The sequence below is a fragment of the Brassica oleracea genome, chromosome C3, assembly GCF_000695525.1.
Source record: "Brassica oleracea var. oleracea cultivar TO1000 chromosome C3, BOL, whole genome shotgun sequence".
Taxonomy (NCBI): domain Eukaryota; kingdom Viridiplantae; phylum Streptophyta; class Magnoliopsida; order Brassicales; family Brassicaceae; genus Brassica; species Brassica oleracea.
In genome coordinates, this window is record NC_027750.1 from 23,376,681 (window position 1) to 23,399,431 (window position 22,751).

General features: G+C 37.5%; 3 protein-coding genes across 3 annotated transcripts; 1 reads left to right on the forward strand and 2 right to left on the reverse strand.

Annotated features, from left to right (window-relative positions):
* Positions 1-585: 585 nt before the first annotated feature.
* LOC106328392 (probable glucan endo-1,3-beta-glucosidase A6) lies at positions 586-2,509 on the reverse strand. Its single transcript, XM_013766828.1, has 3 exons — positions 2,334-2,509; positions 967-2,262; positions 586-877 (listed from the first exon to the last, which is right to left on the reverse strand). The coding sequence occupies exons 1-3, from the start codon at positions 2,380-2,382 to the stop codon at positions 840-842; spliced, it is 1,383 nt and encodes a 460-aa protein (XP_013622282.1). The 5' UTR covers positions 2,383-2,509; the 3' UTR covers positions 586-839.
* Positions 2,510-4,636: 2,127 nt separating this feature from the next.
* On the reverse strand, positions 4,637-8,204 carry LOC106335789 (probable xyloglucan glycosyltransferase 6). The gene is made up of 6 exons (XM_013774404.1): positions 8,006-8,204; positions 7,100-7,827; positions 6,518-6,826; positions 5,922-6,212; positions 5,735-5,848; positions 4,637-5,666 (listed from the first exon to the last, which is right to left on the reverse strand). The coding sequence occupies exons 2-6, from the start codon at positions 7,787-7,789 to the stop codon at positions 5,034-5,036; spliced, it is 2,037 nt and encodes a 678-aa protein (XP_013629858.1). The 5' UTR covers positions 7,790-7,827; positions 8,006-8,204; the 3' UTR covers positions 4,637-5,033.
* Positions 8,205-16,832: 8,628 nt separating this feature from the next.
* Positions 16,833-19,231, forward strand: LOC106330161. The gene is made up of 5 exons (XM_013768693.1): positions 16,833-17,447; positions 17,525-17,657; positions 17,804-18,149; positions 18,231-18,354; positions 18,617-19,231. The coding sequence occupies exons 1-5, from the start codon at positions 16,833-16,835 to the stop codon at positions 19,229-19,231; spliced, it is 1,833 nt and encodes a 610-aa protein (XP_013624147.1).
* The last annotated feature ends 3,520 nt before the right edge of the window (positions 19,232-22,751 follow it).

Below are 22,751 nucleotides of genomic sequence, written 5' to 3' on the forward strand. Positions count from 1 at the left end.
TTGAAATTAAAATATTTATTTATTCAATATGGTTTATAGTTTAATTTAGAATGATATATATACATATATATTTTAAATCTTAATGATTAATTAAATTAAACTTTTATTTATATGATTTTGTAATAATTTGTATTTTGTCATAACAAAAATTTTAAACCATGGATCGCAAAATTTGAATATGAGACTTTTAACAATTTTAGTAATTTATAGTCGTTTTTTAAAATTCAAAATATAACATATATAGAAAAATCTAAATTTTTATAATATGGTTATTGTGATTTTTTAAATTATTTTAATAGTTTAAAATTAAACAAATTTGATAGAAGATATATTATTTTTTATCAGATCTTTATTATTCAAAATCATTAATTGTCATATATACTTTAGCCACATTAGGTAATTCCGTAATCTTTATTTAAGGAAATAATAAATGGCATTAATAATGAATTTATGGTTAGTTTAATAAAAAGTTTATAATATAATTAGATGGACCAATATACTTCTCTAATAATTCTAAGAATCATCTTAGTGATGACACGTGTTACAAAAAAAAGTGGTAATGTTTCGCAAATAATATACAGGGGATTAGACGTAAGGAATCGGTCACGTTACCAGAAGAAACGAATTTATTACAACTCATGAGTTTTTATTATTCGCCGGGGAACAAATTAAATAAACAACACATTAAAAACATCCAACCGTAATCACGTGCCGTTTCTAGTAATCAAGCCGTAACATCGTACGGTTTCACGTGACGAATCTACTAATCAAGCAGTAACATCGTGCGCGGTCTTTCCTCCTAGTCCTGTCTTCTCGACACTGTCGTAACTCGTTAGTCGTCACAGTGTCACGCTCGGAAACTCGCAACGTCCAAAGCCTGATCAAACAACAATAGCGTAGATAATTTCAGCAAACTACATCCGCTTTAAACATCCAAAAATTACTAAACCGGAGAACATGACTTACTCGGATCTTTGATGGTTTGAGTGGCAAGGCCATTAAACGAGCAAGTCCCACCGGTCTTACGAAAGCTAGCCCAATAAGAGCTAAACGCGTAGCTAGCATGCAACACGGTTAAATCCGGTTTATGACAAGGTCCTCCGGATTTAATCGGGTCGCAAGTATTATTCCCCTGTGAGCAAGCGTACGATAGAGCTTCACCAAGCTGAGTCCAATTCGCTCCTTTAGCCACCACGCACCATATCTTCCCTTTGTACACCTCATTGTTCTCCGGCGCCGGCAACGTCTCCTTGTACTCCGTCGTCTCCCCCGACAACTCAATCTCGTAGACCCGAGACCCGTTCGGATGCAAGAGTCCGAAATGCCGCTCCGTGCCCGGACCCGTTTTCTGATTCTCGTTGAACAAGGCGAAGATGAACGACGGGAGAACCTTCCCGGGCCGCGCCGGAGTTCCAACCGGAGGCTCGGCGGAGAGTTTTTTGACGACGTTGCGGTTGTAAGTCGCGGCGTTGTAGACGTTGGCTCCGATCTGGTCGTAGTCGCCGTTGTTGGGCCAGCCCGTTTCCGCGACCCAGATTCGAAGATCCGGGTACCCGAGGCGTGACGTGGCGAAGACGAAAGCGTCGATCATTTGGTCGAAGAGGTTGTGGTAGGTGAGATTCGTGGCGGGATCCGTTACGGTGACGTTGGTGGATTCGAAAAGCGCGTAACCGAGATCTACATGGGCCGGATCTTGGGCCCATGGGAAGTACGGGTAGACGTCAACGAAGAGGAAAGATTTGGTCCGGTTTAGGAACTGTAGCATCGGTTTCATAACCGAACCGGAAATATCCGAACGGAACTCGCCGCTCGAAGGAGGAAACGAGGTCTTGAGAACGTCGACGGCGAGCGTGGTCCCCACTTTGACTTTCTTCACGCCGAGTTTCTTCAACGACCGTTGGATCTTGCGCATCGCCGGAACGAGAGCTGATTTGAGCTCGGAGTCCGCGGAGGTGAGGATCTCGTTGCCGACGAGGAGGTAACGGATCTTGGTGGAGGGGTGAAACGGGAGGATGTTGGATCGGATCCACTCGTCGGAGAGGGATGACGATTTTGAGATGTTGACGATGAGCTCGTTAGGGACCATGACGGAGACGGCGATGTCGGTGGCGTTTAATGCGGCGAGGATGGCTGGGTTGGCGTCGTAGAGCTTAACACGTTTTGCGTTTAGGGATTGGATGAGCTTGACTGAGTCTGACGGAGACGGGAGGTTGTCTCCTAGCTGGCCGTAGTTGACTCCTGGTCGGCCTGAGAACTTTGCTCCTGTGGACAAGACAGAGATAAAGAAGATGTTAAAACCGACATTAATGGAGGTGGTTCTAGAGAGGTTTTACCTGAAACAGATACGAGCAGAGACAGAGCGAGGAGATGTAGAACACTCATGATGTTAACTGAGAACTCTTCTTCTTGTTGTCTGAAGAGAGCAAGTAGATGTAGATGTAGTAAGACGTACGAGAGAAGAGTGGAGATATTTAACGGGCAGGGTTAACATACATGTTCCCCACACCAAAGAAAAATAATCTAATTTGAGGATTAAATTTAAATGATAATACAACGTACTGTATTAGTTAAGTTTGTATACAGATGTATTTATACAATGTACCGTATCTCTACTGTATTTACATGATGCATGAGTAGATTTATTCAACAGTGCCCTATGAATACTTACTTTTTATAATAAATTTGTTTTGTCAGGATGTTACATGATGCATGAGCACAGATTAGTCTTAACGGTTGATATTAAGTGTAACCGAGGGGTTTTAACGTTGATTAAAAAGACTGTTACTCTGTTAGAATCAATCATGTTTTAATTCCTATTTTCAGTCTAGCTGATATAGTAATCGTATGGGCACCTAATGCTACTTAGGTAAATTAGCTAGATGAGTAAATGATGAACTGTTATCAGATGATTTTAATTTAACTCTCAGGTGTCACCGAATGAGGAAACAATCGTATACTACAAATTATCACTTAAGTTCGTTGAAAAAAATGTATTGATGTTGATTCAGATAATGAGATTGATGTGATGAAAAGGTTATGTATATAAATACTCATACAAGACAGTGTTGATTTGTGTATTAATTCTAGACAAATCTCAACGGTCGTCTTGTAATAAAGAAGTAAATGTTCAATGAGAGTTGAGGAAGAAAAAGAGAGTAACGTTCTGATGATGCTTTAGCGATGTGACGTGACATTATGCTCTTTAGATCTCATGTTTCATTACAATAATACCCTTTTTTTTCTTTTTTGGACAAACATTACAATTATACCTATAAATCAATAAAGTCGTAAATATAGCTAGTAGGCCCCCAGTACAAAAGCCATTTTTATATTTTACTTCGAAACAAAAAAAACTATAGAAATGGTTTTATCATAATGTATGCAATTAGAATATTTTGAAGTTTCCAAACTCTATATTTAAAATTTAAAAATGTTTTTTTCCAAAAGCAAAACTTTAAATTTAACTTTAAAACTATTTATATTTTATCTTAAGGTCCTTATATTTGTCATAATTAATTTAAATTCATAAAAATTATGTAAATAACTAAACACATATATAAAAATATTACAAAAATATTAACTAATAAAATGTTATATTAAAATACAATTTCAAATAGAAATAACATAATTAATATTAAACTTCCAAAAAATACCATATTATTCCATAAAACTATTTTTGTAATACATATATGATCAACTAGTATATCTGGGAGAAAAATGACTCTCTTTATTTTTAATTTGTAGATCACAAACTAAAAATTATTGAAGATTTTAAACTTTTGTAAATACATTAGATCTGAATAAGAAAGTAAAAGAGGAAAATAAATATTACTAAAAGACTTAACTTCTATCAATGATATTAAAACTCAGTGAATACATTTGATATGATAAAAAAGAAGCGTACGAAATAAACATCATAACAAAAACTATCTTCGGTTACACAAAATTTATTTGGCCAATATTTTAGAGATTTTGGAGGTTCTGGATCAAATTTACATGACTACTAGTGTTGTAATATTTAAATTTGGGTAATAGTTATGTCTTCATGTAATTTTTGAAATGTAATTTTTGAAAAAAAATTGTGGTTAAGTTTTTTTGTATTGTTGTTGTCTAAATGTAGTTTAAAATATTTTAAATTTTATTTTAAAGTTGTGTTTAATTTTTTGTGTAAAACTTAAATTTATAATAAAAAATTGAAATTTTTATGAGATATGATTTTTTTATGGATTAATAGAATAAACGAGAAAATATTTAAAGATTATAAATGTGACGTGTAATTATAAGGACCAAAATGCAATTTAAAATATGAAACTTTAGATTTGAAGTTTGAGAAGTAAAACTGATTTTGAAGTTTAATATAGAGTTTCACTATTCAAAACTTCAAATCTAAAGTTTCGAAGTTTCTTTTTGTAGAGCCAAAAACAAAGTGTCTCTTGGATATTGTCTCTTGGAGATGCTCTTATAATAAATTAATTTATAGGAACTAATAACATTAAAAAAAATATTGATTTGGCATTCATACTTGAGAAATTATCACAAAATTGATTTTAAAAGAACATGGAAAATTCCCCAAATTGGAAAAAAAAAAACAAGAAAAACAATTGAGTTCAAAAAGTATAGATGAATCCTGGAGAAAGAAACAACAACAAATTACTCAAAAGAATTGAGTGTGGCATTACAACAAATATCTAAATCGGTAGTCAAGTCTTTTCGGCTTAAGACCACAACAAAGAGAGGTCATCATCATCAAAGCCTTTCTTTCTGCCACTTCCCCCTAATACTATCCGTAAAACAAAACGAAAGAAATCTAAACCATCACAGGTAAAGAGTATCATAAGACAAAAAAAAAACTTTTAAAAAATGAATTGTTTTTCTTTTTTTTTATGTAGAAAGGACCAGCAAGAATCCATATCTGAGTTGGTTTCATCCTCCTGACTTTGCTCTTGAGCTTCTCTCTCTTCTTTTCTGTTCTTCAACTTGTATGGGTTGCAAATGTAGTTTCAAAACGAGGAAAGGGGTGTTTTTATATAAAACTAACTGACCTGTTCTCCGATCAAATCCAGACCAACAATCACAAAAGTGAGTCCTTGGAACAAGAGGAAGTAGAAGTGTATCCCTTGCGCAGACAACAAGCTTCTCACCGAGGCAGCCAAGAGGATGAAAGCCAAAGCAATCTCTGTTCTGTACAGACGGTTTCTTTTAGTCTTCCCAGCTTTCTTAGCCGCTCCTAGCTTGCTTAGCTCGGTTAAACCCGAATCAGATGACGATCTTTGAATATTCGTGGACTCAACCAAAGAGCCTGACTCCGCGTAGGCAATCAGATCAGCCTCAGAGGATCTCCCCAGCTTCTTGGTGACCACCCACTCGTAAGAGCTTCCAAACTTGAACAAACCCGAGATCATGGCTCCAAACTTGGTGACAGACATTGTGTTTTCAAACAAGAGGTAAGGGACGATGAAAGGGAAAGATCTTGGGGCTGGGATGATGTTTAAGATGGACATGATCCCGGGGATGTAGCAAACGACCCACGACGGTAAGTTAGCTTCTGGGAAGAACATTGTCAATGGGAGAATGACGCAGAAGAGAGTGAATGAGTAGAATGGTAAGATAAGCTTCCTTAGCAAGAAGAAGAGAAATATCATATTAGCTTTCTTGCCTACACTCACCTGCAAGTAGAAAAAGATCAGACCAAACTCTACAACAATCTCAAAATATAATCAATCATCAACCTCACCTTTGAGCGAAGAATGTCCATGAAACACAAACGGAACAGTTGCATTGGACCTGAATGCCAACGGTACTGCTGCTTCTTGTACGCCTCATAGGACTCCGGAAGCTCACAGAGACACTGTGTGTAAATGGTATGATATTAAAGAGCTGGAGAATGAAAAGGTAAACTTCTAAGCAAAAACACAAAGTACCTTGACGTCATTGAGATAGATGAACTTCCATCCACAAAGATGAGCACGGACAGCTATATCCATGTCTTCAACAGTTGTTCGCTCCAACCAACCACCACAATCCTCCAGGGCTTTGATTCTCCAAACACCAGCAGTTCCATTGAAGCCAAAGAAGTTGATAAAGACACCGTTAACTTGTTGTTCGACTTCGAAGTGGAAAGACAAGTTTATGTTCTGTAGCCTTGTTAGCAAGTTTTCGTCTTTGTTCACAAAGGCCCACCGTGTTTGGACCAAGGCTAAGTCTTCTCTCCCCTGGAATAAACATATATCATGTCAGAAAGGCTAGTGGTACCATTGTTCCAAGTGTAAACCTTCAACTAAAATGTAAGAAAAATCTGTAATCTCAAAGATAAACGAAGCTATTTTTCTAGAATGATTTTTTTTTTAATTTAAAAACGGTCTAGATGTTCAAAAAAAAAAAATCGGTCTAGGCACCCGCCTGAAGCGCATAATCACTATCTAGAGATTTCTTTGCTTGACACTATCAACTGTAACGAACTGATGATGTGAAGCAAAACTTATTATGAGCCAAATATTTTAAAAAGTGAATGATTAACCTTGAAATGAGGCACAGTTTTCTTCAAAAACTCTGCAGGGGGCTGGAAATCTGCATCAAATATGGCGACAAACTCGTAATCTTTGACGTATTCACAGTTCATTGCAGCTTTGAGGTTTCCAGCCTTGTAACCAGTGCGAATGAGACGGTGTCTGTACACTATCCGAACACCCCTTTGCTGCCATTTCTGTACTTCAGCCTTTATAAGCACCTGAACATCTAACTCACTTGAGTCATCAAGAATCTGGATCAGCATTCTCTCTTTCGGCCAGTCAAGCATACACACCGCTCCAATGGACTGTTGGTAAACCTGCAAAAGTCACACCAACTAGATTAGGTAACAAAACAAGAACTGCAATAACTAAAAAAAAAAACAGAAATCTTGTGAGCCGGTCCTGAGATTTTGGAGAATATAGACGATTTAGTGAAAGTTTATATAAAACTTTTACAAAAATATTTAAGGGCCTATATATATATATATGTAAATTTTTCATTAAATTTCGGGGCTATAGGCGAATGCTTCATAATCCTAACTACAAATGCTTGATTCCTTGATTCAATAAGTCAAGATTCAAATGCTCACCTCTTTCTCATTGCACATAGGGATCTGCACAAGCACCATAGGATAATCCTCCAATCTAATCCCTTCTCCAACCGGTTTAGCCGGGTACTCCATAGCCGCAACAGGCTTAATCCTACGGAGCTTGATCCAGAAGCATCCAAGCACAAGCACCAGACGGTCCACAGATTGAATCAAGAAGAGGACAATGCAGACATTAGTCAAGCTCTGAAGCGGCGGCGCCAAGTAAGACGCCCTGATCTCGAGCCACCAAGCGTAAGCCACCTCCACGGCGGCCTCGGCGGAGGCAACCGAGGGAGGCGTGAAGTGCCACCCTTTGAAGTAGGCGGCGAGCTCGAAGCAGAGGAGGAGGACGACGAGGACCAAGAAGGCCTTGATCAGACGGTACAGCCTCGCGGAGGAGGTCGAAGAGGGGGGATTGTCGTTGGCGATGCGGCGGTTGGCGGTGCGGAGGAGGTGGAGGAAGGAGGAGGCTATCCAGACGGAGGAGGAGGCGAGCTGCTTGAGCCTGAGGAGGTAGAGGCGGGAGAGCTGGCGGAGGGTCCGTGTCCGGATCCGATCTTTGTCCGTCGGGTCAACGGCCGGAGTTCGGATTTCGACGGTGAGGAATGCTTCGTCGTCGCCGCCGTCGTGGTCTCTGTTCCGCTGCTTATTCCACCATTGCTGAAACTCCTCGTTCTGGGAGCGAGACATCGAACAACAACGCAATGGATGGATCCAATCTTTGGGGCCTGAGAGATCAATTAAGAACAAACTTAGTAACATCTTTTATTATACAATATGGTAACTAAATGTTATGAGATCTCATTCATTAAATGAACAATCATTTGCATCTAAGGAGGGAGGGTAGAGATCGAGAGAGAGGGTTAAAGCATTTTACAGATCTGTAGAGAGAGAAATAGAGATTACCGGTAGAAGTCGACGAGTCTCCGTAGTCGACGGAGACACTGAGGTTTGTGGATCGATCTACAATGGCTTTTTAACGAAAGGAAGAAGAAGAAGATGAAGGTGGAGGGGGAGGAGGAGGGAGGCTAAAAAAAAAAAAGAGGGGAGAGATTGATGTTTGTAATTGAGAAGACTGGTTTACCCTCGCGTTTAGACATAAACTACACTCATGTCGGATTGTAGTTAAACAGCGGTTTGGTAAGGTTGGTTAAAAAGCAAAGAGGAAAAAGAGTTTACGGCCCCTTTTTTAGTGGTTAGGCTTTTTAATGGGCTTGTAACTTTCTTTACCTAGATCAATATTGTAGCCTTCAGTAATCTACAATACCATAATCATGAAATTCACAACCTTACTAATTTGAAACGGTAAAGTTACCAAGTAAAACAGATAAATATCAAACTAAAACTCATAAAAATATTCCACGTTAATAGAAAAAGAAAGATAGCTAGATGAAGAGAGATTAACATATAGACATATTTTGGTCACGGATCCTTACAATTTAACATACTTTATGCTGGTAGTGTACTTTGGATTAGCTTTTGTTTTTTTCTTGACAAAATTATCTTTTCTTGGAAATAGAAAGCATAGACTAAAAAACATTATTCTCGTTAGATTATCAACACTAGTTACGTTCTTTGTTTAGTCAATTAATATGTGACAGATTTATGGAGTTATGGGTTTCTAGCAGGACCGTTAGATTGTTTTATTTTTAGATTACTTTGATGGCTGGTGTTTGTAAAAGTTGAAGTATGTGGTCTGGAGAAATATTGATGTGGACGGGGTTATGGGGTGATGTGGTAAGGCGACACAGAGTGTTGGTGGTTATTGTGGTCAAGGTTGCTGTAGTTAGAGGCTGAGGAATTGTGACAAGGCTAGAGGATTTGTGGGGAACGGCTGAAGTTAAGTGGTAAAGGTTAAAAGTTATGTGGTTAGGAGGAGTAGTGTATGGTCAAGAAGAGGATATACGACATATCATTACCCATTCCCAATTTCCCATCACAATGCTTTTCATAGCTTTCAATGAAATTCTCCAGCCATCAAGAAGTATATGTGTCGGTTTGAAGAACCTCGATCCTTAAAGAAGTGATGTGTAGCCGGTGAACAGTTCGAGAGGAGTGGAGATTTTCGATGACGGCGACAGCGGTTAATGAACGTGAAGATGAACCACCAAAAAATCTCATAAAATTATATATGTTGGAATTCATACCGGTTTATAACAATTTATAAATCAACCTATGAATTCAATTTGCCTAGAATCTCATGTCAATACTGAAATAAACTTAGATCTTAGGGTCTCAAATATACCGGAAGTTTTACAGCGGAAAGACAAACAAACCAAGTCGAGATTTAGAGCACTCCAAACATTGTGCCTCTACCGGTATCCACACGCATACTAACTGGATCGATACGGGATGCTAGTACCGTTGAGATCAAATCTCAAAGCCTTGACAAACTCTTTTTCTTTCTTTAGGGTTTTAGCCGTCACGTTTATTTTTGTGTGTTTTTGTATATCGCACAAAAGCGTCCGATTGGGCGCAATGAATAAATCAATGTATTTGCGGAAAATGGGACGCTGAAGGGCAGGGGTAGCCCATGTTAGCAACTTCTTAACCTGGCTGCACCACCTTCTTTTTAGTGAAAGGTGAGCTACGGTGCCCCAAACCGTAAATTATATATCATATATGTAAATTAATCCAATTCGCTTAGGTGTGTGACCCTATAGGATCATATAATATTAGTAATGAATTCTCAATTCATAGATTATAAGCGGTTCCTAGCAAAACATTATAACCACCTAATATAGGGGGAGCCCATGTTAGCAACTTCTTAACCTGGCTGCACCACCTTCTTTTTAGTGAAAGGTGAGCTACGGTGCCCCAAACCACAAGCAAAGGTTCTAGGAGTAGAGATCTCGTCTCTGCAGGTTCGGACATCTCGATCTCAGCATAAGACAAGAACTAGTGTCATCCTTATCAAGCTAGATCATGTTTATCGAACTCTGATTTATACTGATCAAACAAACGACTGACATTCACCTCGTTTGAGCACGTCCATGCATTTTTTGTATCAAATCTTCGATAGGCCTAGAGATATTTGTCTTCCGTTATATGGGAGAGACAAATCCCATCTTGTTCCATCCATGTTCCTTACAAACTTCATAGAACACCTAATCAATGCCTTTATAATCACCAGTTACGGCTGACGTTTGACAAGGTTAAAGTGAACTAATGCACAAGTAGAGAATCATGACGAACACAGGTCTAAGGACTATACTCTATAGTCGTAATGAGAAACTCTTATGACACTCATATAACAATCTTGTAGAGTTCTCATTAGCGGTTCAGTCTGATCATGTGTTCTCTAACACATATCCATGTGATTGACTTCAATACCACATATTGAATGACTCTATGAAACTTAGTCATCAATCACCTCACATACTAGTCATTCTTAGTTATTAATGTCTCATGTTAACAACCTTGACTTGAGACCTCAATAATTTATGCCATTTTCACTAATAGGGTTCCATGATCAAGTCACGTACTTGATGACCTATAAGAATGATATAAATTATTTTGGGACTTTTATTTAATTATCCAATAATCAAATAAATATGAAACAATTTCATTATTTTGACTACATAATCAAATGTATGTCAATATGAACATCATATCATAAACATAAAGCTTCCCACTAAAATCAAGATCATATCTTAAGATACTTAGTACCCATGGCTGCAGTATGACTCTCATACTTAGGCCATGGAAGAGGCTTGGTCAATGGATCAACAACATTTGCATCCATTGAGACTATACTATGGTGCTTTGCTTAGAACTCTTACAACCCACCACTCTCCATTAAGGCAAAAGATGAAACCAACTCGTCATCGAAAATCACCTTTGTCATTTAAAAAAAAATTGGCATACATGATAGATCCTTTAGTAGAAGCATATGGGATTTTACTCATGCTCTCTCGCTAATCCTGTGTCGAAGGACACTGAGTCTTGGTAAGAGTTATGCCGTGAGACATTGGCAAAAAGCGTTTCTTGGAATCATACATCTCGAATCTATGTAAGACCTTATCGATATAAGTATCTTGAAATAATCTAATAGTCTTATTTAATCTATCTTTATAGATTCTTATTCCAAGGATATATGTAGCTTTTTCCATGTCTTTCATTAAGAAACAACCTCAAAGTATGTCATCTACATACAACACCAAGGAAAACAGTGCTCCCACTAGTCTTCTTGTAAACGCAAGGTTCTTCTTTATTTCTAGTGAAATCAAACTCTTTGATTGCCTCATTAAAACGAAGATTCCAACTCCGAGATGCTTGCTTCAAGCAATATATTGGAGTCAGGGGCCATCATAGCTTCCTCAAAGGACGTAGGTTCATCACTTTCTATTATCAAAAGATCATGATGATTCGCCACCCAAACCTCATATCTATCAGGTTCGTGACGAGTCCTTTCGGACCTACACACTCCAGGTTCCACATGTGTAGATTCTACGACTCTTCGTAAATCTAATTGATCATCTTCCTAAGATGATGAAACCATCTCCTGTGTTTCTCGAACTTCTTCGAGTTGTGCTTTACTCCCACTGTTCTTCTTAGAAAGAAATTCTCTCTCAAGAAAAACACCACTATGAGCAACAAACACTTTGTTCTCGGTGGGGTAGTAAAAGTAATAACTTTTGATTTCTTTAGGACAACCAATGAAGTAGCATTCATCAGATTTAGGTCCAAGCTTATCTGTAAACATACGTTTGACATAAGCATTAGAACCTCAAATTTTCATAAAAGACAGATTTGGAACATTTCCAGTCCACATCTCATATGGTGTCTTCCCAACTGATTTTGATGGACATCTATTTAGCGTAAACGCAGACATTTCTAGAACGTATCTCCAAAAAGATGGTGGAAGATCTGTATGACTCATCATAGACCGAACTATATCTAATAAAGTTCGATTTCTCCTTTCGGACACACCATTCCATTGTGGTGTTCCTAGAGGAGTGAGTTGTGGAAAAATTTCACATTCTCTCAGATGATCATTAAACGCTTGACTCAAATATTCTGCACCTCGATCAAATCGAAGAGATTTTATTTTCTTGTCAAGCTGATTTTGTACTTCATTCGGAAATTCTTTGAACTTTTCAAAAGATTCAGACTTATATTTCATTAGATGAACATAACCATATCTACTGAATTCGTCAGTAAATGTAATGAAGCACTGATAGTTTCCTCTAGCATTTATACTCATTAGTCCACATACATCAGTATGTATAAGTTCCAATAAGTCTTTGGCTCTTTCTTTCACCGTGTCCAGTAAAAGGAGCCTTAGCCATTTTACCCAATAAATAAGATTCACATTTTTCATATGATTCATAATCAAATGAGCTCAAAAGTCCATCACTATGAAGCTTTTGAATGTGTTTCTTATTTATGTGGCCCAAACGACAATGCCAAAGAAATGCCAAAGAAAAGTCTGATTTGAGTCGTTAGACTTGAATCTTTTGGTACTGATATTATAGACAGGCATGCTTTGGTCTAGAATATAAAGTTCATTCTCTAATGGACAGCTACCATAAAAGATATCATTACGATCAAAAGAACAACATTTGTTTTTGATCGAAAACTGAAATTCTTCCAAATCCAAACAAGGAATGAAAATAATATTCCTACTTAAAGCAGGTACATAGTAGCAATTCTTAAGTTCTAAAACCAAGCCTGAAGGTAAAGACAAGTGAAATGTTCCCACAGCTAATGCAACAACCCTTGCTCCATTTCCCAAGCGTAGGTCCACTTGTACTTTCTCCAAAATTCTACTGTTGCTTAGGCCATTCATATTCGTACAAATATGAGCACCACAGCCGGTATCCAATACCCAAGAAGTAGAGCCAGAAGTAGTAACATTTGTTTCTATAACATTAATACCCCTAGACGATGTTTCAAAAGTCTTTTTTTTTTCAGATCTTCCAAGTAGGGTTTGAACTTTTGCTTGAGAACAATTCTCGGGTTTCGACACTAATGGAGGAAATTTGATTCATTCAATTTGTCCTTCTCAAGGGCATATTGGAATGAAATGGTTTGTGAAAAGTTAACATTGCTGGAATAGAATAATAGCGAATATTAATATGAAGTTCAGGAATTAGAGAAACCTCAACAATTAAGAAAACTCATATTATATTCAAAACATTTTCCTCAAATGAATATAATAATCCAAAATCCATATTTTACTAAAATCCGAGTGAGCTTTGGCTCATCGCCCGAATATAAAGCTATTTAGGTAAGCAACACTTTGCTAATTAAATCTAATATAATTATTGGTTGTCAGACATCATCTTATGTCTTATCCAACCTATGTCTCTAAGCCCAAAACCGTTTTGATAGCCTAGTCAAGTAAACCAATCTTGTTTCATATGGTAACCGTTATCATCCACCTCACTCATGTAATTGCAGATACCTTGCTTTGGCAAGCACATCTTACAACGAAACAAGCCTTGATGGTTGATAAAATTGGGTAGACATCAAAAATACTTGAAACTAATTGAGGAATTAATTTTATCCAATTTAACTTTATATTTAAAATTTTATATCAAATATAAAAGATAAATATAACTAATACATATCTTATATGTACTTTAATTGGATTATGAATAATTATATTAATTTTAAAATCTAATCAAATTAGAATTCTAAATCATAGAGACAGAAACGATCGAATCGAATCGGTCAAGCTAACCAAATAAACTAGAGAACTGGTTTAACAGGTTTAAAAGGTTACACAGAATCTGACCAACTAGGTTACAATAACACACATTGACTTCTGAAATCAATTATACATAATCAATTTCTTTGACGTGCGCATGTTGTTTGAATAATCGGTTTCAGAAACCAATTCTCGGTGACGATCACACAACCACATGATTCAATGATACATATTACTTTATCTAAAATAAAGTTAACAAGTATTACAATAACACGAGTGCTTTCTTTAAATTATATATGTATGCATAAACCATGTGTAAACAACATACATAATCATCACATGACAACGCGTATATCTAGATATTCTTAAATCACTTGCAACTGATTAATTGAATTAGCTGGATATATCAGATCAAACATAATTTCTTTTGTTCATAAACAAACTAACAACGAACGTGTATACCTCTATAAACAAATTGAAGCTATCTCAATTTATTTTCAGTATTATGCAAGTAGGCTCTGATACCACTGTTGGAATTCGTACCAGTTTATAACAATTTATAAATCTACTTATGAATTCTGTTTGCCTAGATCTCATGCAAAATACTGAAATAAATCTAGATCTATAGTTTCGGATATACCTGGTTACTCGCAGCGGAAAAATGAATAAACCAAGTCGAGATTTCAAGCACTCCAAACGTTGTGCCTCTACCGTAATCTCATGTCAATAATGAAATAAACTTAGATCTTAGGGTCTCAAATATACCTGGAAGTTTTGCAGCGGAAAGACAAACAAACCAAGTCAAGATTTAGAGCACTCCAAATTTTGTGTCTCTACCGGTATCCACACGCATATGAACTGGATCGATATGGGATGCTAGTACCGTTGAGATCAAATCTCAAAGCCTTGACAAACTCTTTTTGTCTCTTTAGGGTTTTAGTCGTCACGTTTATTTTTGTGAGTTTTTGTATATCGCACAAAACGTCAATGGTATGACCTTATATAACGTGCATGAAACCTAATTCTAATCACATTAGAATTATGGACTAAGGCCATTTGTATTAGTTAGCCCACGTGCAATCACTATTGCATACATCACTACAAGAAAAATGTGTTTTAATAGCAGACCGGAATAGCGTTTTTTTCGATTGCGCTATGGTAGTTATACTCGTGTTTTAAAGATAGCGGTTGTATATTTCCAAACGTTATGTTACAGTTTCGAGTTGAAAAATCATAATTAAGCGTATGGTTTGAAAGAAGACGCTTAATTAATATAGCAGATTAAAAATAAAAGTGTTATGCTTGATTACGCGGTAATGACCGCGACACTTAGAAATAATTTGGCTCCTAAAACCCAATTAGAATCCAAAATTAATCCCAAATTAGTAGGGTTTCGTTCTTCCCTCTCTCTCTTTGTTCTTCACTCTCCATCTAACGCTTTGCCTCCATTTGCTCGATAGACTCGACCTCAATCTCTTTCACTCGAATTTTCATTCTCAATTCCTCCGCTCCAACGATTACTCAACGTGGATTAACTCTTATTGAAATCCCCTTTGATTGAAATCCTTTCCGATTCCATCGAAGGTGAACTCGGGTTTCATCTCTTTTCTATCCTAATCGATTGAAAATCGATTTATCTCTTCTCTATAACTGATTTAGGGTTATTGCATGTTTAATTGAATCGGTTTTGCATACTCGTTTGCAGGAACCTTTATTTTCTGATAGCTTTGGCTTAAGGTATTTGTTCTTTTCAATTTCTGGGTTTCTCTTTTACTTGTTCATTTCTGTAAAATCTTGTATCTTACTTAACAACATTGTCTTCTTTTGTAGGAGACTCTAATTTAAATCCGAAGAGATTTTTTTAAGGTGAGAAATCCCGTTTTGTTTTGCTGTTAAATCCCTTATTGTTTTGTTGTTCTGGCTTGATAAAGTGAGACTCTTGTATGTTCATTTGGTCGGAGCTGTATCATGGATAAATCTTGGGTCTGGTTACCAAGGTATTAACTTCACTTGTTCTTTTAAATTTTTTAAGTCTCAGTGTTTAGTTCTCACTTGTTTTAACCATACAGGAATAGCCTTGAGTATGAGAAAGGAGCTAGTGAGTTCGTGTCTTCTTCATCAAAACGTTTTGGTGATCCAGATGAAATGTTCTGCCATTGTGTTGATTGTCGCAATGTCTGCCATCAATCTAGTGAGAAAGTTTTCGAGCACCTGGTGATTAGAGGAATGGATGAGAAGTACAAGAGCTGTAAGTTTTGGTCTAAACACGGGGAGACAAGACCTGATAAGTCAGCTAATGTGATCTGGCCTGAAAATGAGGCTTACGACTTGTTCAGAACAACCTTCATGCGAAGTCAAGGCAGCGAAGGATACGCAGAGGAGAATGCTGGAGTGTTTGAGGGCACTGATACACCAGAAGAAGTTGAGTTTAGAAAGAAGTTAAAGGATGCAGAAACTCCGTTGTACCCAAACTGTCTGAAATTTACGAAGGTTGCTGCAATCATGGGACCTTACAGGATAAATGTGAAGAGTGGGATGTCTGAGAACTATTTCGATCAGCTTCTGTCCCTAGTTCATGATCTGCTTCCCGGTGAAAACGTTCTACCTAAGTCTACAGATGAGATGAAGAAGTTTCTGAAACAATTTGGTTTTGGGTATGATGTCATCCACGTCTGCAAGAATAACTGCATTTTGTATAGAAAAGAGTTTGAGGATGCAGTCAGCTGTCCAAGATGTAGTGAATCAAGATGGGAGAAGGATAAGCAGACTGGTGAAGAGAAGAAAGGGATTCTTGTTAAGGTGCTTAGGTATTTTCTGATTAAAGACAGGTTCAGGAGAATGTTTAGATCAAAGCGGTTGGCAAAGGACTTGTGTTGGCACTCCACTAATGCTTCTGAAGATGGAACTATGCGTCATCCAGTAGATTCATTGAATTGGGCTCAGATAAACAACAAATGGCCAGAGTTCGCTGTTGAAGCAAGAAACCTAAGACTAGGTATTTCAACAGATGGCATGAATCCGTTCTCCATCTAGAACACGAAGCATAGCACATGGCATGTTCTATTAGTCAACTACAATATGGCTCTGACAAAGTGTATGAGGTCCGAGAACATCATGTTGACAATGTTGATACCTGGTCCAACCGCACCTAGCAACAACATTGATGTATATCTACAGCCATTGATAGAGGACTTGCATGATTTGTGGACAGAAGGTATGGAAGTTTATGATTCGTTTAAGAAGGAGAGTTTTACACTTAGAGCTATGATGATGTGGAGTATCACCGATTATCCTGGTTTAGGAACATTAGCTGGGTGTAAAGTGAAAGGGAAGCAAGCGTGTAATGTCTGCGGGAATGGTACACCTCATAGGTGGCTAAAGTTTAGTCGCAAACATGTTTACATGGAGAACAGGAAGCGGCTCAGGCCTAGTCATCCTTATAGAAGAAGGAAAGGATGGTTTGACAATACAGTGGAGGTTGGTACTGCAAAGAGGATTCAGAGTGGCTGCGATATATTTGACAGTCTTAAGGACTTTAAAAACGATTTTGGGAAACCTTTACCTAAGAAGAGTAAGCGGAAAAGGATAGAAGGAGGTGAAGATGATGTTCTTTCAGCTGACGACTGTGAGGAAGATGATGATCTGTGGCGGTGGAAGAAAAAATCTATTTTCTTTGACTTACCTTATTGGAAGGTATGTTTTATTTTACAAGTTACAAATACTGTATTAGATTTCTGCAGATACTAATGTTATATTCTGAAAAATTGCAGGATATGCCTGTGAGGCATAACATCGACGTCATGCACGTCGAGAAGAACGTGTCTGATGCGCTGTTGTTTATACTGATGCATAGTGCGAAATCTAAGGATGGACTGAAAGCAAGAAAGGATTTAGAAGAGATGGGTATTAGAAGCAACTTACATACACAAGCTAGGGGAAGAAAACTTACTTGCCTCCAGCTGCGTATTGGCTTTCAAAGGAAGAGAAAAGAAAGTTCTGCCGAAGGTTATCCAACTTCAGAGGCTCTGATGGATACTGTGCCAATATAGCTAACTGTGTCTCACTGGATCCTCCTTCTATTGGCGGCATGAAGTCACATGATCATCATGTTCTTATGCAGAATCTCTTACCAGTAGCGTTGAGAGGTTTACTTCCTAAAGGACCTCGGATAGCAGTGACTCGCATATGCAATTTCTTCAACAGACTCTGCCAACACATTCTTGATCCAGAGATGCTACTTGCACTAGAAACAGAGATTGTGGAGACAATGTGCCAGCTAGAGAGATTCTTCCCACCTGCATTATTTGATATCATGTTTCACCTTCCACTGCATCTGGCAAGAGAAGCACGCTTGGGTGGCCCTGTTCACTTCAGGTGGATGTACCCATTCGAGAGGTAATATTCTTGTTGTTTTCACTACGGCTTCCAAGTAAAAAATAGTATTTATGTCAATAATTTTTTTATATTGTTTTGTAGGTATATGAAGACACTTAAGGCATATGTGAAGAATTTTGCAAGACCTGAAGCTTGTATGGCCGATGGATATCTTGCTTGTGAATGCCTCGCATTTTGTGTGGAGTTCTTGCAAAAATCAGTTCCAGTAGAAGAAGCAATTACAAGAAATGATGACTAGAAGGCCGTCCACTATAAAAAGCTACAGAAGTCACACTTACTGATAAGGAGAGAGATATAGCTCATCGGTACATCCTCATGAATAGCGCAAGAAATGGAACTGTCTTATGGAAATGCCATACATATAGGTTTTCAAACTGGATAAAAGAGAAGGTATGATTTACTTATTTAAGTCTCATAACTTACGTTTACATAATCAACAATATTGATATGTGATTATTTACTGTTAGATCCCTAATAACTCAAAGGAGCATTCACAAAGGCTCAGATGGCTTGCTTTTGGACCTAGAAATGTTGCACACACGTACAAGGGATTTATAATTAATGGACATCGTTACCAGACGGAAGATGTTAAGCGGAAGACTCAGAACAGTGGGGTTACAAATGAAGCATTCTCCATGTGCAGAGCTAGTGCCAAAGATGCGAACCAACAGGCAGACATGGTTGCATACTTTGGAGTCATTCAGGAGATCATATTGCTTGACTACCACATGTTTGAGGTGCCTCTGTTTAAGTGTAGTTGGGCTCATAAAGGGAGAGGAGTGAAAGAGGAAGACGGTTTCACACTGGTCAATCTCCATATGAACCAGTCATCATTTGTTAATGATCCTTACATTCTGCCTTCTCAAGCTAAACAAGTCTTCTACTCTAGAGAAGATGACAGCTCACCTTGGTATGTTGTTATGAGAGCACCACCTAGAGGATACCATGAGTTAGAGACTGAAGAGGAAGTTAGTTCTGCACCCGTAACAGTTGAGCATGAAGAAGATACTGGAGATCAAGCATCTGATGATGAGAGTTTTTGTGTTAGGAATGATTGTGAGGGTGTTTTTATATATGAGTAATGATAGTTTGTTGTTGTTTCAGGTAAGCTGGTACAATGACTTCCAAAGCTGTTACTGAGAAGGTGCGTCGCAGTAAGCGCCAAGCTGGCCTTGATGTTAGTCCACAAGTGTCTTTAACTGCGAAGAAACCTAAGAAGAATGGTCCAAAGGTTAATGCAGAATTACAGTCACCAGCTGAAGAAATGGAAGATGTCGAGCTTACCGGTTTTGAAGAAGTCGAACAAGATGCAGAACCAGAAGAAGAAGAAGATAAAGACGATGAGATTGAACCACCGGAGAAGAAGAAGATAAAGACGATGAGACTGAACCACTAGAAGAAGAAGAAGATAAAGAAGATGACACTGAACCACCAGTAGAAAAAGAAGGTAAAGATGATGAAACTCAACCTCCTTCAATAAACGAAGTCATCACTCCATCTGAGACACAGACTCAACAGTCAAATAACCAAGTGAAGAAGACAAGAGGTCCAACAAAAATGCGAAAAGTCGCAAAACATATAGAGGACAAGGTAGAGGTCGAGTTTAATGCTCTAGGAGAGCATGTTGGTCGTGGATCAGTGACATTGTCCTCCTTCCTTGGTCCTCTTGTCAGAGAGCATGTGTCTGTACTGTTAGATGACTGGAGACATCTAGAAGAGAAAACAAAAGATGCTTTGTGGGAGGAAATACAAGTGATTTTGTCAACTCTATCTTACAGTGAGATAAATGAATACGCATTGAATTTTGATATGTGTTGCAGGGAAGATTCAACTTGACAGAAGAATGGCAAAAGGATGTAGTGTTCAAGCAGATGGGTTGTTTGTGGATCTAAATCTAGACTTTCTTCCATGGTTAGAGCTACAAAAAACAAGGCTCAACTACAGAAGATGAAACCCAGAAACATACAATCTGCTACATCTTGGAACAATTGGGTGAAAGGAAGATGTACTTCAGCTTTTCAGGTAATATCATATGTGTCTTATGTAGAATAAATTTGGGTATGTAAGTAGGATTAATTTGTAATTGTTCTTGGTTATCGGTAGGAACAAAGTGATAAGTACAGGGAACTCAGGAAGGGTCAAATTCCTCATACCACTAGCCGTAAAGGCATGATTCGGCTTGCAGATGAGATGGTATGTTTTTCGTATTCAAACGCAAGATATGTGTTAATTAGAAACAAATCTCTTGACAAGATTTTAATTTAACTTGTAGAAAAAAAACACTTCAGATCCTAAGTAAGTAACTAGAACTAAGGTTTGGGTTGCTGGTCATACGCATTCTGATGGAAGACCAGTGCATGAAGAATTCGCAGATACCATAGTAAGATTAAATGTCAACAGTCATATTATGATGCCTTCTAAAGTTAATTTTACATATATTGTTGAATTTATGATTGTAGGAGAAGATAAAGAGAATTGACAGTGAAATGGACTCAAATTCAGCAGATAATATTGGTGAAGATGTTGTCTCCCAGGTTCTAGGAAAATATAAACCAGGAAGAGTTAGGGGGATGAGACGAGGAGTTACTGCCACCAAGTTGGCATTCTTACATGCTAGAGATTCACATGTCCAGAAGCTTGAAGCTACTCAAGCAGATCTAATCAACAAGGTTGAAGATTTGCAAAATGTGGTTAAGGACTTAGCTGGTAAAAAGGTAACTCCTTATTGCTGTTGATAATTATAATAGATTTTGTGGTCTTTAAGATTTTAAAAGTTTTGTTTCCTTATTGGGTTAGAAAAAGGCGGATATGATTCTACTTCTGAGTTAAGCGATGTGAGCTAGGGAGGAATAAGGTGCCAGATACTGGATTGGATCTCGAATGATGATTTGGTTGTTGCTGAAGGAGAATTCTACTCTGATGAACCCACATAAGATTGGTCGAATTCCACCGGGTCCTAATGCGGCTGCTGTTGTAGTGAAGTGTGTTTCAGTCGTAACAGCACCTATATGGAGACCAACTACAACTTGTGTATCGCTTAGTCAGGCTGTTGGAGTCAAAATTGCATGGCCATCTGAGAAGCTCATCTTGGACGATTCTATTGGCTTATCAAAAAAGAGTAACACCGACGGATCAGAGGTAAACATTATCCATTTTCTGTTCTTTGATAATAACTTTATATACTGATGAAATTCGTATATATACTATGCATGATTCAGGCTATAGCTGCATCTTTAGAGAAAGTTCAAATATTTGATTACTGGAAAATAGATGAAGAGTTGATTGATGAGGGTGTATTGTTGACTATTGAACCTAGTGAACTGGTCAACAAAATTCCCCTAGGCCCGAATGCTGGAATTCTTAGAGTGGAAATGGTTTTTAAGCCTGATGCATTTTTATGGAGACCAACGCCTGAAATGATAAAGATGGGTGATGCAGTACATGGGACAATTGCTTGGCCTCTAGATAAGCTAAAACTTCCTCAACCACGATCACCTGCTGGATCAAACAGGAAATCCAATCAGGTTAGTTTGTGAAATCTGAGAATTTAGATATTGTAATGTCGTCAAATTGGTAGGTTGTCGGTGATGATAATGTGATTAAATTGTTTGTCATTTTGGTTTTAGAGTGGTAGTCAAAGCATTGGTAGCAGCAACAAAGGTGGTAAACATAATTGCGCTCTCTTGGACTATCCTGGCTTAGGACAAAGGATTGCTTTAGGTCGGGTGTTCTCAACTGATCCAGCAGAGAAGTTGCATTTCGTCCCTTTAGGTCCCAATGCTACGAAGGTCTGGGTAGAGGTTTCTGAGTTCGATGCGGCACGAATGTGGAGGCCAAACTCTGAAATCGAATATATAGGTGATGCAGTAGGAAGCACTGTGGCTTGGCCAAATGATAAGATAGTTTATATCTAAGACCCTTCTTTAGCTTTTGTGTGAAGTATGTAGTATGAAACTTATGTAGAGTTTGGATGTTTGTGGAATCTTTGAAGGTTAAATGAAATTTATTTTCTGTTTTAAAATTCAGTAATTCGAGCATATAAAAATAAATAAATATATATATATATATATGAAAATGTAAAATAATAATATATAAAAATATAAATAATATATATAGCAAATTCGTAACTGCTATAGTAGTTTTAACCATAATAAACGGAAAATGCTATTAATATAAACAGATATATAAAATATATAGCACCTATCTAACTGCTATAATAGTTTTAACCATAACAATAGGAAAACACTGTTAATAAAAGAAGTAATAGCATTAATGATTCGCTATTAAAACATATTTAATTGCAGAATAAAAAGCGCTATCTTAATGGACGAAAAGATAGCACCGCTAAATTCCGCTATGTAAAGTCTTTTACCTATTATGACGGACGATGATACATCGCTTCAAAAACCGCTATACTATCGTTATATAGCATTTTTCGTCCGCTAATAAAACTCATTTTTCTTGTAGTGCATGCATACAAAAGTTACCTTACATATCGCATATGTATTTATTATATGTAAATTATATATCATATATATAACACAAATATAAACCCTAAAATATTTATAATCCAACTCGCTTAGGTGTGACCCTATAGGATCA

Coding starts and splice junctions, on each gene's coding strand:
- LOC106330161 (XM_013768693.1), top strand. CDS start 16,833: ATGGCTCTGACAAAGTGTATGAGGTCCGAGAACATCATGTTGACAATG. Junction 17,448..17,524: donor TTGACTTACCTTATTGGAAG/GTATGTTTTATT, acceptor GAAAAATTGCAG/GATATGCCTGTGAGGCATAA. Junction 17,658..17,803: donor AAAGGATTTAGAAGAGATGG/GTATTAGAAGCA, acceptor GTGCCAATATAG/CTAACTGTGTCTCACTGGAT.
- LOC106328392 (XM_013766828.1), bottom strand. CDS start 2,382: ATGAGTGTTCTACATCTCCTCGCTCTGTCTCTGCTCGTATCTGTTTCA. Junction 2,263..2,333: donor TCTGCTCGTATCTGTTTCAG/GTAAAACCTCTC, acceptor TCTTGTCCACAG/GAGCAAAGTTCTCAGGCCGA. Junction 878..966: donor TCAAACCATCAAAGATCCGA/GTAAGTCATGTT, acceptor TTGTTTGATCAG/GCTTTGGACGTTGCGAGTTT.
- LOC106335789 (XM_013774404.1), bottom strand. CDS start 7,789: ATGTCTCGCTCCCAGAACGAGGAGTTTCAGCAATGGTGGAATAAGCAG. Junction 6,827..7,099: donor CTATGTGCAATGAGAAAGAG/GTGAGCATTTGA, acceptor TGACTTTTGCAG/GTTTACCAACAGTCCATTGG. Junction 5,667..5,734: donor TGGACATTCTTCGCTCAAAG/GTGAGGTTGATG, acceptor TTCTACTTGCAG/GTGAGTGTAGGCAAGAAAGC.